We start from the raw sequence: 14,060 nt of genomic DNA on the forward strand, positions 1-14,060 counted from the left end.
ACGGCTACTGAATCATGAAGATATGTCAGTAACGCAAGTCGGCGACACGAAAAACAGACGACTCAAGTTTATCTCGATTTGGGGTTCTCACTGCAGTGGATATGGTGTATACCGCCCCTTGGATGAAACCGCGTGCAGTCTGAAATGCCCTGAAGACGGAGGCACCATGATCGTCTGAAATGTCGATAAACTTGTATAAAATTGCATAAAGTCACATTCAAGACCATGTAATCTCCAAGTTTCTCATTATTTCTGATATTAGAATGAAATATGTTTGGAAATGACGCATGTTTAAGTTTTATATGAGCTAGTTCAGCCGTTTAACTTAAAATTTAGAATGAAAGTAACAAAAGTTATCAGTTATAACGTGTAGCAGTTTGAAACTTTATTTGTTGGATAAAATAAGTCTTACATGTTTCTGTTCTAGAGGCTGCTCCCTACACTTTCAAGTGTAAAGGGATTTAAATTTAAATGTTACTGCTAGAAATTCATGTGTGCTAACCAATCCATTCTTTAACAAGTAAGGCATATTTATCCGACAAATAAAGTCTCCTGCTGGTTTTTATTACTTCATTATCAAAATACTGTAACAGATTTTATCAGCGCATTACCAGGCAACGGCTCCGTAACCACGCGCAACAATGGAAGCTGTCTCTGTGGATGAATGTCATAGCTCCTTGCTAGGCAGCAGACAGCGCGCCAATGAATTGCTAGGTAGCAGTGTCTGGTATACGCCAAGCAACGGTAGAACTGTGTTTTCTATGTAGTCCTTGCTGAGGCTATATAACGCGAGTCCGCTTGCAGCTGAGAAGAGTTTTAGTTAATTTCCGAGGTTCCAGGGTGATTGAACATGAAATAGCAAGAAGACTTCATAGTGATTTGCAGCGATAGTTTCTGTGCACGATTGAGATATTGCATTTTAATAATGGAGGAAAAAATCCTAAATTTAAATGCCCCAGTGACAAATTTAGATGTTCGGGGGAATTTAATGTGCCATTGCGGGAGAGATAAGAACACGGAAAATAACCACGTGACTAGATACTCTTTCACATATAAATCGTGATAATACTGAAATGGATAAATGGATCTTAGAGAGATAGGATGTGGTGGTATGGGCTGGATTGATCCGGCTCGGGTAGAGATCAGTGGAGGATTCTTTGTGACAACGGTAATGAACATTCTGGTTCCATAAAATGTTCGAAAATTGTTGAGTGGTTAAACAGCTGGTGACCTTTCAGTAAGGGCTCAGCTGCACGAATTTAGCTAATTTAGTTAAATCATGAGAAAGCGGCCTCCGTAGTCTAGGTGTAACGTTCCCACCTCATGACTCAAGGTACGCGGGTTTAAACCCGGCGGAGGTCGTGGAATTTTTAAGGGCGGAAAATTTCAGGGAACAAGTCCTCCGGGAGGGACTTTAAGCCGTGGGTCCCGTGTCGTAGATTTACGGCATGTAAAAGAACCTCATGTCTCTAAGAGGTCTCTAAGCTAAATTAGGCAAAAAGTTTCCCGCCCAAAGTAGTTTCCAATGCCTTCGGTAGATGGGGAAGTATTAGGTACCACTGCCAGAGGAGGGGGGACCTCTCTGACAGAAAGGGACTAAGTATTAGATACCACTGCCAAAAGAAGGTTGGAACTTCGCTGGCAGAAAGGGGCTAATAGCAAGCACCAGCACCGGTAGGGTATGGTGACAGTAGAAATTAAAAGGGGGACGCACAGTGGACCAATAACTGGACTAAGTGCATGGGGAAACTCGCCCCCTCTATACTCAATACTCAATACTCAATAAATCATGAGAATAACATTTTAACGTACAGAGGTATTACGGGCGCTTTAAGCAAGAGAAATAGATTATACCATCATTAATAAACCATGAATCTCAACATGTCAATTTCATCTGTTTCAGATCCTGCAACTGCAGATGAATGACTACAGATACCATTACATGTTTACAACATTGGTAAGTATCCACGTTCCTAACATGAACTGATATGGAACCTGTAGTTACTTTTAGGGGCACAGACACTCGTACTTACAAACGAAAAAAAAAGGCTTAATATCTTCGCCATGTCTGTCTATCTGTCCGCATGTAACAACTCGAGAACCACTGAATGGAATTTAACAAAATCTGATACTGGTGATTTTTGTTAAAAGTATTCTAATTTTAGTTAATCCCTTCAGGAGTAATTCGGGAATATAATCGTTTCAAGTTTTTCCTTTTTTTGTTTGGATTCATAATGGTGCTGAATGCACCTGTGTTTATGTTTCGTCATACCTTTGAATTTTCTCGTCTCTGTGGTCTAGTGGTCAGAGTTCCTGCCTACAGATCCAGAGGTCCGGGTTCGATTCCCGGCGCTATCAGATTTTCTGAGAAATAGTGGGTCTGGAACGGGATCCACTCAGCCTCGTGAGGATAATTGAGGAGCTATTTCAAGGAAATAGCGGATCCGGTCTAGAAAACCGAAATTAATGGACGTGAGGATTCGTTGCGCTCACTACGCGACACCCTCTATCCGCTAAAGTTGGCACTAACTTCGCATGAAACCGGCGGTGGCTCGGTCGGTATAGTTCGCTTGCGGACTAAAACCATGGAGTTTTTTTTTTGTGGTCTAGTGGTCACAGTATTGCTTCGGAGTTTGGACATGATTATGTGAGCATGACCGAAGAGCAAATCAAGGAAGAAACGAGCATGAAATAGGCTCTGCTTGCTACCTCCTCATGCTCGTTTCTTACTTGACTTATTCAATCCTGTAGATGGAGGCAAATTTTTACTCCGAAACGTCGGTTCGCTTTGAAAGACTACTCGTATATGGCGTTACATCCCAGAAAATATGACTTCTGAATTAATTTGGCTCAGAACAGGGAACATGGTTGCTTCTTGTGAACTTAGCAGCAAATCCTCTTTTTGGACTTCTAATTATTTAATTGCGTTCCACTTTCTTCTCCAAATTTACGTTCATTCCTTTTAGTGTATCCTTCTCGGTGTTATACCTTCACACGCCTGCTGTGTTTATCCTAACATCTGACTTTGTGAGTAAGGTACATGTGAAATGGAAATTTTTCTATGGTTATTCATTTTCTCACTGATTTGTACGGCTTGGAGTTTGCGGGACATGACCTTAATAACATTTCAAGACGACCCTAAGAGATACCACGAGTATAATGAGCAAAGTTTTGTGGTGTAAGTCAACTGTACAGCCGACAGAGAGCGGCTTCCCGTGACAGATACTGCTGGTCCCATGAAAATCCAAACAAGATAACACTACAACACTTCTGTTATGTGTTCAAGGGATTTATTGCTTATAACAAAACTGTACTGGGCACAGTCATATTGTACATATTCTCTTCAAAATCCATTGAATACAGTGTGATCCTAAATTATTGTCGGAATTTCCGTAGCCCATGATCTTCAAACCGAAAAATATATATATATATAAATAAAACTGCTTACGGAATATGAAAATGTAACTCAGAAAGTTTTATTATCTATAGAATCAATACTGCAGAATGCTAAACAACTTCAACATGCGAGCCTTTATTTTGTTTTTCGGTTTGAAAATTATAGGTCGCGGAAACCCCGACAATAATTTAGAAATACATCGTAGATCCTATCTACTCTTATGCCACTCATGCGGTCTCTTTCCTTCATACTCTCGGGCTAAAACGTTAAATGAATTTGTCATTTCTAAAACAGTAAAAGTCAAACTTCTACGAAAAATCGAGTCTTGTGTCTTTTCATGTTGTGTGGAACTAGGCCCATATATTCCTTGTGAAACAAAGCCAAGTCCATAAATTCTTTGTGGTCTAAATCGTGTTTCATTTTCTGTGATTTTGTAAAACATCATGGGCAGGGAGACTGCGCGGAATTGTTATCATGTTCGATAAACTTCCAGTGACGCATATACACGCAGCAGGCAATATGCATAAAATAAACATTGATTCTGTAGTCGTTCAGACTGACACATAGTAACTTTTTCGACTAAGCTATCCCAGCTCTGCTATCCCATATATTTAGACAAGAAAATTTCAGAGAAAACATGTGTCACAAGATCTTTCACGATTCATTCATATGCGCGAGATTTTTTTTTATATTGAACTATTTCTGAGAGAATTCTGATAAGCATGGTGTCTGTTTACGAGCAATTTTAGGCTGCACAAACAGGTGTGCAGCCTAATCTATGGATATCTTCGTTATCCGAGAAAATTAAGATTTTAAGTACAAGCTTTGATATTTTATGTTGAAATTGCTCATTCTTTCCTCTTCACTGACTTTGTTAATGATCTACCTACAGAGAGCAGTAAGGCAATTTCAAGCACTCATTTCAACTTCCTTCAGAAAATTCTAAGAATTTTTAATATTACTCTACGTATCATTAAAATCAAATTAGGAATTCTTACACACCATAGCAGGGAAGAAAAGGCATTCCCTATAACCACGCAGACCTACAAGTGTCATACGTACACTTGACAAAGGCGAAGCATATTCATAAGAGACAAACCCGTCTTCTTCGTCACAGATGATGTTACATAAGGACTATGACCTCAAGGGTTCAATTGCAAAACCAAAATCTCTGGTAGTGATCCTCAAGGGGCTTGGAGCCAAGACGAAATTATTGACGGTAAACCTCCAGTCGTAAAACAACTCCAACTCTGCGTTGGCAGTCGGAAGGCTCCCAGAGCCGTCAAACAGAAAACATAGTCATGAGTCCCGTGGGACTTGGAACCAAGAATCATGTGCTGGTGAGGCCCAGCAGCAATTTAGCAGTCAAGTCAGTTGCATTAAATAGAAGTTGACGGTCTGTGAGAGCCAGTAGAGTCAATCATGGCTAGTAGCTGAGTTTATTTATAATGGACAGTTAGTTAGCTATGAAACAGTAGCCGGTAGGTAAAGGCGGAAACAGATGATGCTGTTGGGAGCCGTTACCAGGCAACGGCTAGTGAGTGGATATAAGACTTATCGTGTGCTGTATTGAGAGGTTGAGTGGACGAATTAGTGAAAACGTAAAAATTACTTGCAGTTACGATTTGTAAGTGTTCAATAAATCCAATTCCAATACAAATCCCATGCTTAGTCACTACAAGTTACAAGAAAAACTAATTCGTCGTCAGCTTGAAGATACTTTCATGTTGTGCTGACGGCCTAATTTACACGATTAGCGAACACACAACAGGATGCAAACCATGAAAGTTATACATAACTATAAATCTGCGGATTTAGTCCGCAAGCGAACTATACCGACCGAGCGACCGCCGCTTGTCGGTGAAATCAGTGCGAACTTTAGCGGATAGAGAGTGTCGCGTGGTCAGCGCAATGGATCCACATGGTCGTTAATTTCGGTTTTCTAGGCCGGAGCCGCTATTTCGTTGAAATAGCTCCTCAATTATATAAAAGTTGCACAGAGACATTTTAATATGGCTTGGAACAGGAAGCTCAAATACAGAATCACAAAAATTATGTTAGACGTTCTTGATGAAAATGACGATTCGCAAATAATAGTGGCTTATTCATTGTTGTTAAGATAGGCCTCACATTGAACGATAAGATGATTACTAAATCATTAATTGGAAAGGAATGCGTTAAGTAAATGACCTTGGTCTAATTTAAGTACCAGCACGAACTGAAAAATTATGATAACTCTCAAACAGAGTGACAGGTCTCCGAGTCGAGATTTGATTCTAGGACGTTCAGAATACAAAATAGGAGAAGTCAAAGTCAAAGTCATATTGCGGCTGACGGTCAGTTAGTCAGTCAGTCAGTCTTGGTGTCGAGCCCAATCTGTGGCTTATGACCAGATATTTATTACTGTTTGACAGTTTCGGTCTTGTTTTTGTGGGGCGCCCTCTCTAACGAGAGGATGGGTCTATGTTTTTAGAAGTATGCATTCAACAGCGACGTTTGGTTACATTGCGGTGGTTGAATTTACTTCCTACGTATTTTTTTCAGAACTGGTGAACTGTTAATACAATTATTGAGACAGAAAAAATAAAAATTGTACGCCGCATTAAAGAACTGTATTGATTAAAAAAATAATCTAAAAATTATAAATTTTAGCTATTGTACCCAGAAGACAAGGTTTGAATACCGGAGCACAAAATTGCAGAATTAATTGTAGATTCAAAACATTGACAATTATTTCATATTTACTCGACAACAGCTGCGCTTTCTATGTTAAACGTAGTGGCAGCCCTTGTCAAATGTAAATGAACAGAAGTCACTTTGCATTCCCTCTTATATTCGTGCTTACATTAACTTCGGTATGTATAATGTTTATTTTGAATTAAAGGCTCCAAATTCTACCAGCAATAAGTCACATACCCAATGCCACAATGTAATCCATTCGTTATAAATCGCTTGGTACGCAATCCTGGTGGTTTTCCAATGATTACCTCATTGTGATCTTAAGATTTTAAACATCTTAGTATTAAAAATTAATGGGTGAATGAGGCAGATATGTGGTAAGCCTACAGCCTGATATCTATATATCTATGACTCTACAGTCATTTTCTGGAGCCCGGTTAGCGTAGTCGGTATAGCGACTGGCTACGGGCTGGACGGCCGAAGGGTCGGAGCTCGAGTCCCAATAGGGTCAAGAATTTTCTCTTCTCGACGTTTCCCAAGCCTGCTTTGGGGTCCACCCAACCTCCTATCCAATAGATACCGGGGCTCTTACTCAAGGGGTAAAGCGGCCGGGGCTTGAAGCTGACCACTCACCTCCAGCTAGTGCCGATGTCAAGAAAATGTGGATCTATATATCCACTCCCCATATGCTTTCATGGTGTAGTAGTGCTTAATTAGTTAAGTACAGGGACAACTTGAACTTACAGTCCTTTTGTTGGGCCTTGGCCACTTTTTCAGTTTCTTACATACAGTCGGTAGGATTCACGTGACGGGGCATCAGCCAGTCGCGAGACCGCTACCTATACACAGAACAACAATTCAGAATAAACGCACACAGTACAAACATCAATGCCTTGAGTGAGATTCCAAGGAGCAATCACAGCGTTTGGGCGAGCGAGGACAGTTCATGCCTCAGGCCGTGCGGTCACTTCATCGACAGAGCCCGATATACAGACCCCAAAACTGAATTAAGGGGGGGGGGGTGAAATATGACTCAAATAAATTTGGATTAACGAAAAAAGTTTCTTGTCGTTAAAGGAGGGCGGAGATCTGTTGAATGCCTGTAGGACTTCCTATTTTAATGAAGACAACAAAAGTATAGTCTTGTGAGATATGACTAACATCCGTAACAAACAAATTAAATGTTTGCGGGAACACGTCGATATGAACACTTGTTCTTGCCTTGGTATGTGGAACTCGTGCCCAAAAGTTTGTCCGCAACTTTCAGTTACACCATCCATTTCTTTTGTTGTGTACTCTTTTCCTACTAGGAGAAATCAATAAATTTTAAATTTGGGCTTCATGTGGAGCACATGAGCAGGGATTACAATTATCTAGTACGCCTCAAAATTAAATTTCTTCGGCAACATTTAATGTGACTCTCTAAAACCAAATTTAATCAAAATTCGCCCTTCACGTTCAGGGAGGTTGCGTTCATTTCATGTGCCGTGCGCAAAAATAGTAGCGCAAATTTATATGTGGCTTATTTAAAGACGCTATTAGTAACTCAGACTATATTTCGTCAAAAGATTAGTTAATAATTAATAAGAAAGGAAGTGGAAGGAAACAACCGTGGCGCTATCTAAGCACTGGTATGGAAGGACTGGCACAAAGCACCAGAAACCTCCCTGAGAATAGTCAGTATCCCAGCCGAGATTCTATTCGGGAATAAAATCATGAAACGTCACCGCTTGACCAAAACAAAAACAAAACAAAACAAAAAAAAAAGGAATCTCTGATTTGAGTTTGCTTTTTATTTACTTCTACAGGACATAGAGACTTTCGATCTGGAGGACTTCAAGTACAACTCCGTTAATATCACAGCCTTCCGTCTTGTGGATTCGGAAGACGCAAGAGTTGTGAGAACGCTGGATCAAATACAGCGGTTCCAGCCTGTCGGATACAACATCCTCAACAAGAGCCGTGTCATCCAGGTAGGTGCCTTCACTAGCAGAAACCACCTAACAGCCATAAACCACAAGGAAATTATAATTCGTAAGTGAAATTGACCAGGGCGTAGGTGGGTGGACAATATTAAACTGGACCTTAGAGAGACAGGACGGGATGGTATGGATTGGTTTGATCTGGCTCAGGATAGGGACCAGTGGAGGGCTCTTGTGAACACAGTAATAAACCTTCGGGTTCCATAAAATGCTGGGAAATTCTTGAGTAGCTGCAGATTTGGCGGCTCTTCAAGAAGGGCTCAAAGTAATTAAGTAAGTAAAATTGAGGGGGTGAGATGAAAAAGGGTAAAGGTGATAATATTTGGCAAAAAAAAAAAAAAGAGTGAAGTGCATGATGACAAAATTGAAGTATTTTGTTGCAAAGGGGCTTCGTCGTAAACACGACCAGTGATGTACTTTCTGGTTCAAATAATTCATTATTACTAAAACCGCAGATATAAATGCACTTCAGCTTATCCTACGAGTATATCTTAAATTCTAGCACACCCTCCTTTATCATAAGGACACAGGAAAGAGAAAGTAATGGCAAAAAGTGAAGAAAGAAAGGAAAATCCGCGAGCGAGGAACCAGCGTGAGCAGTTTGTCAGTACCTGCTCACGCTGGCTCCTCGCTCGCGCATTTTTCTTCTTTTTTCTTCTACCCTGAAGATGAAGGCGATACGTTCCTCCGAAACGTCGGTTAATACAATATCTGCACGGTGTCACATTCCAGAAAACGGCTTTCTTCAGATTCAGAGTAGTTTTCATCTTCCTTTGTTCAAAGATTATGCATTTCTCTTACAAAATATCTGGGAAAATGCTGATATATTATAAGACAACATGAAGGTATAAAATAAAGTAAAATAAATTACAAAACGGGTCTACATTTGTTCTATTTCCGAGGCCTTAATAGCAAAAGGGTAGAAGCACAATAAAAAATTCTGAAAACCTTAAAAACTAGAGAACTTTGCACTAATATGCAATTTATTTATACCTCAGATACTTTCCCATGTTTCAAGTAAAAGGATCACAATTAAACAGGCTAATAACATCTGCAAGGAATTTCCTTTATGTTTTTAAATTTTAACCTGTTTATCTCAAAATTAAGAAGAAGCCCTTTACATCTGCCTCATTCAACTGCCTTTGTATTTTACGGTTATTAAATTTCGTCACTTGTACTGATAGTTGCAAGTGTCTGAACAGAGAGTGCCCTGGAAAACACAGGACCTCTGAAAACAGAAATTTATTCTGAAGCATTTATAGTATGACAAGGATCCGGTAGGGCTATCCGTCTTCCTCTGTAAGGCCACGATCCGGTACAGGTCTTAGCCTCCCCAACGCTACTCCACGATTTGTTCTTATCCAGCGATTTATCATTTCATCCACAAATTTCAAGTGTTATCAGATCCATTTCAACGCTGTTCAGCTAGATTTTACTCAGGCTCCCCATTCCTCCAGTACTGCAATTCTCAATCTTTCATTTTTTTCCCCCTTGGCACTACAGCCCCAGTGGGCCTAGGCCTACCTCCATGAACTTCTCCGTTCGCTTCGGTTTTTCTAGATCTTACACATTCGGTAGGACTCCTTGGGCGGGTGATCAGCTCGTCGCAAGTCCTCTACCTGTACACAAACACAGAAAAACACAAACATCCATGCCCTGAGTTGGATTCGAGCCCACGATCCCGGCTTCCGAGCGAGCGAAGACAGTGCATGCCTTAGACCGCTCGACTACCGTGACCGGCCAATCTTCCATTAGGATGCACTTTATTTATTCTACTGAGATGTCTAGCCCATGTGGAGGTGGGTTGGAATAACCCCACCATAGCCCTGCGAGTAGTAGAAGGCGATGCCTGGGGGTATAATTAGACCACCCTGTCACTGGGGGCATAAATACAAAGACCTGGCACCCAGGTTGGGGGTTATATGCTAAGATGACGACCTTGGTCTATAAAAAAATATTGTTCCAAATCCAGAGAAATTAAAAACTGGATGGTCTAATTCACAAAATTCGGGCAGATTATTCTAAGGAAGGCTATGGCTCAAACAGGGCTGTTTTGCCAATGATGAATGAGGTGTTCCAGCCATCCCAGTCTTCAAACTTCCACAATTTTAATCATATCTAATCTAACCAGAATTAGGAACGGTTCTTCTGGGATAAAACGCCTTGTAGTCTGCTGAAAGCCGGTCACGGCAGCCGAGCGGTCTAGGGCATGTACTGTCTTCGCTCGCTTGGAAACCGGGATCGTGGGTTCGAATTCCACTCAGGGCATGGATGTTTAGTTTGTGTGTGTGTGCGTTTTTCTGTGTTTGTGTACAGGTAGAGGCCTTGCGACGAGCTGATCGCCCGCCCAAGGAGTCCTATCGAATGTGTAATATCTAGAAAACCCGAAGTGAACGGAGAACTTCATGGAACTTCATGCCAAGGAAAAAAAAGTCTACTGAAAGCAGAGCTTGCCGGATATTTGTCGTGCCACCAAGGGCACTGAAATTTACGGAAGTTATATGCTAAGAAGAAAAAAATGTTGATAGTTCTCCTTGTAATGGTGTAACCCATAAATGTGTAAAATAAATTATTTCTGGGATATTTTATTTCAGATACCTTTCATCCGAACACTCTGTATATTATGGAAATTAATTGCTTAAATGTCAAGAGGCCGGTAGTGGGCCGAATCTGTGTGGTCACGTTGCTGGTAGTAGTGATCTTGACACTGGGAGTTGTATTATCACTGGTATTTAAGACATGGCTTTCTTTTTGGAACATTCTGCTTACGTCAGTTATCCTGGTTTTAATTACAGGCGGAACCCGCTTTGATGTACGACTCTGTATATGTGTTCGCTAAGGCGTTGGCAGCCGTGGACAGAGGCCATGTCCTCAGGCCTGCAAACCTCTCTTGCGAGCTGGAACAGCCCTGGAAAGACGGACTGACTCTCTACAATTACATAAGTGCCGTGAGTAACGATTACAAGTTAGTCTTGCTATATTCAGAACGTCAAGGCAAAGTGGGGCATCATGACTTCGACTCTCGGCAGGGAAACTTGTATATTTGAACTGAGAATACATTTCAGATCCTTCAGGGAAATGCTGGGGGAAGAGGTTACATATTCATCTGTTATGTTCTTCCTGGGAACCGGTTACTCTGGCTGAAATTGCTCTTCCTGAGGCCTGGAATTTACAGCTGGAACAATTTAATGTGTATATACCCCTACTACGTGTACACTCAATTAGTTCCGATACTGTGACATGACGACTGAAAGCAGGAATAGTGGAACGAAGAGATGTGGTCATTGATACGGAAGGGCGCGGTAAACACGTGCCCGCGATAGCCAAGCAAGCCGTAGAAGGCGACGTAAACGGAACCCAGAGCGTGGGGGTACAACTGGGCCATCCAATTAGTGGGGGGAAAATACAGGGACCTGGCGCTCAAGGTTGGGGGAGTCTCGAATCTGAGACAGTAAAATATGGTCGGGCTCGGACCCGAGAATGACTGCTCTGGCGAGGACCAGCATCAGTTTGTATACGACAGACCCATCCTCTCGTCGGAAAGGGCGCCCCACATCAACAAACCAGCAACTGCCTGACAGTAAAAAAATCTGGTCTTTGGCCCAAGATGGAGTTTGACACCAAGACAGGCTGGCCAACTGACTGTCGGTCGTAACACAACTTTAACTTTCACAGTTGTGCGTGACATATAGAAGGGATTTGTATTTGATGATTGGATTTATTGCCGGTCACGGTAGCCGAGCGGTCTAAGGAATGCACTGTCTTCGCTCGCTCGGAAGCCGGGATCGTGGGTTCGAATCCCACTCAGGGCATGGATATTTGTGTGCATTTTTCTGTGTTTGTCTACAGGTAGAGGCCTTGCGACGAGCTGATCACTCGCCCAAGGAGTCCTACCGAATGTGTAAGATCTAAAAAAACCGAAGTAAACGGAGTTCATGGAGGTAGGCCTAGACCCACTGGGGCTGTAGTGCCAAGGAAAAAGGACTGGATTTATTTACACGTTATTCACACTACTCGGGACTACAGGCAATACAGCGCTATCGCTGTTCTACACACCTTACAGTTCACTGTTACACACGCACTATGGTTCTCAGTCTTCACTAGTCGTATCCGGGAAACGGATTTATAACAGTCTCGCTGTCTCTTCAAATCACACATGAAGTCTTCTTTCCACAGCCTAATTCCTTTCTTGCAACTGCCAATTCTGAAGACTTGACTCAGTTCTATTCCTCTGCTCCAAAGCTCATATCCTAGCAGGATGGTGTCTCGAAATTTTACTCAATTCTTCTCAATTGAATTCTTCTTTATAACCACTTTTCAAGAACCACGCAGAAAACACAGCCTTTCTACTGTTAGAAAGGAGTGTTTAGAGCGCCGTTGCTTAGTAACAGAAGTTTGTGATTACAGACTCGTTGTTTAGCAATGAACGTCTATTCTGACTTCACTATTCCGACTTTCGGGCGTCATGCCACAATATAATGTTTCATAAACATACCGAAAGAGATGTTTCGGAAAATAAAATGGCATAAAAGTGTCTTCAATCTCTGCCCATCTCAAATATCTTTCCTCCTAGATATTTTTAACGTAGAAGGAAAACACATTCAGGGAATAAATTAGTTCACGTGGGACGGAAAGAGGGTGAGCCGGTTCTTCTAATTGACCTGTCTTCTTATTACGACTCGTGCCAGAAGCAAGTGAAAAATGGAAATTCCAGCAAACTTCTCTCTCTCTCTGTTCCCGCTTTTAACTAAGATTCAGCTGAATACTTTGCGATCTCAATCAAATTTCTTCAACTTTGTTTTACATTACGTTACAATTTTGCTCTTATACAAGAAAATTCATCAAATAAAATGACGGAAAGGGTAGTCAGAAACAACTACCTCTGATTGGACGAGTGTTACAACTGAAATCCCATCCATACAGACTTACTATTTTAAATCTGATTCCTTTCCACCTTTCTACTCCCACTCTCTTCATACTTTTATCTTCCCTTATAGCGTTCCCTTCTCTATTCATTTCTTTAATTAATCCAATCCAGAACATTTTTTCGTAATATCATTCCTCTTCTTCCATTACTGTCCCATACATCATCTCCCCCTCCTCACTTTCCTTCCCAAACTTACTTCCTTGCTCCGATGTCTTCTTTCTACAAATTTGTACTTTCTTTTCTCTATCCATTCTTTCCTTTCTGCTTCAAATTATTTTCAGCCTTAGCTTCTCTTTAACTTGTGTAAAGGATAATGAGGTTGACGTCCTCTGTGGTCTAGCGATCAGATTTCCTAGCTACAGATCCAGAGGTCCCGGGTTAGAATTCCGGCTCTACCAGATTTTTTGAGAAGTAGTAGATCTAGAACGGGGTCCACTCAGCCTCGTGAGCATAACTGAGGAGCTATTTCAAGCATAGCGGCTCCGGTCTAGAAAACCAAGATTAACGGCAGTGGGGAACCGTTGCGCTTACCACGTGATACCCTCTACCCGCTAAAGTTGGCACTAACTTTGCTGATAAGAGGCGGTGGCTCGGTCGGTATAGCTCGCTTGAGGACTACAAGCCACGGAGATTGTTTTCTTTTTGTTTGAAAGGAGGATGGGATAGGCGACCATGTAGCAGGCATGGGAAAGTAAGTTCTTGTAACAAAAATATTTAGGCGTAGATGGGTTAATAAGTCAGTTTCCCGCTTGCCTTGATTGCTTCATTAGGCTTATTGTTCGGCTACGAGGATAGTACGTTCCTCCGAAACGTCGGTGAATTTTTATCGGACTATACGATGTCACGTCCAAGATAATATTCTTCGGTTATACCAAGTAGCCAAACAGGTACACGGAAAATCAGCTCAACATACAATAAAAGTCTTACGGTATGGGTGATACAAAAACGTCTTTAAAGGCCCACACGTTCCATAGGATTTCTAAAGGACATAAGTGTCCTCATGTCACATTGTCACGCTCTGCGTATGGCAATGCAGTATGAAACACACACAAAGAACGTATTGCCCCCTATTCGT

At 41.5% G+C, this 14,060-nt stretch overlaps 1 protein-coding gene across 1 annotated transcript in view; it reads left to right on the forward strand.

Moving 5' to 3' along the window:
- Positions 1-14,060, forward strand: part of LOC111864984 (glutamate receptor ionotropic, kainate 2) — a 502,412-nt gene that overhangs the window by 440,545 nt on the left and 47,807 nt on the right. The window contains exons 5-7 of the mRNA XM_033751646.1: positions 1,904-1,957; positions 7,885-8,049; positions 10,854-11,006. Of these exons, the coding sequence (XP_033607537.1) occupies positions 1,904-1,957; positions 7,885-8,049; positions 10,854-11,006 (372 nt within the window). The remainder of the gene's footprint in view (positions 1-1,903; positions 1,958-7,884; positions 8,050-10,853; positions 11,007-14,060) is intronic.

Source organism: Cryptotermes secundus, unplaced genomic scaffold, assembly GCF_002891405.2.
Source record: "Cryptotermes secundus unplaced genomic scaffold, Csec_1.0 scaffold209, whole genome shotgun sequence".
In the NCBI taxonomy this organism is placed as follows: domain Eukaryota; kingdom Metazoa; phylum Arthropoda; class Insecta; order Blattodea; family Kalotermitidae; genus Cryptotermes; species Cryptotermes secundus.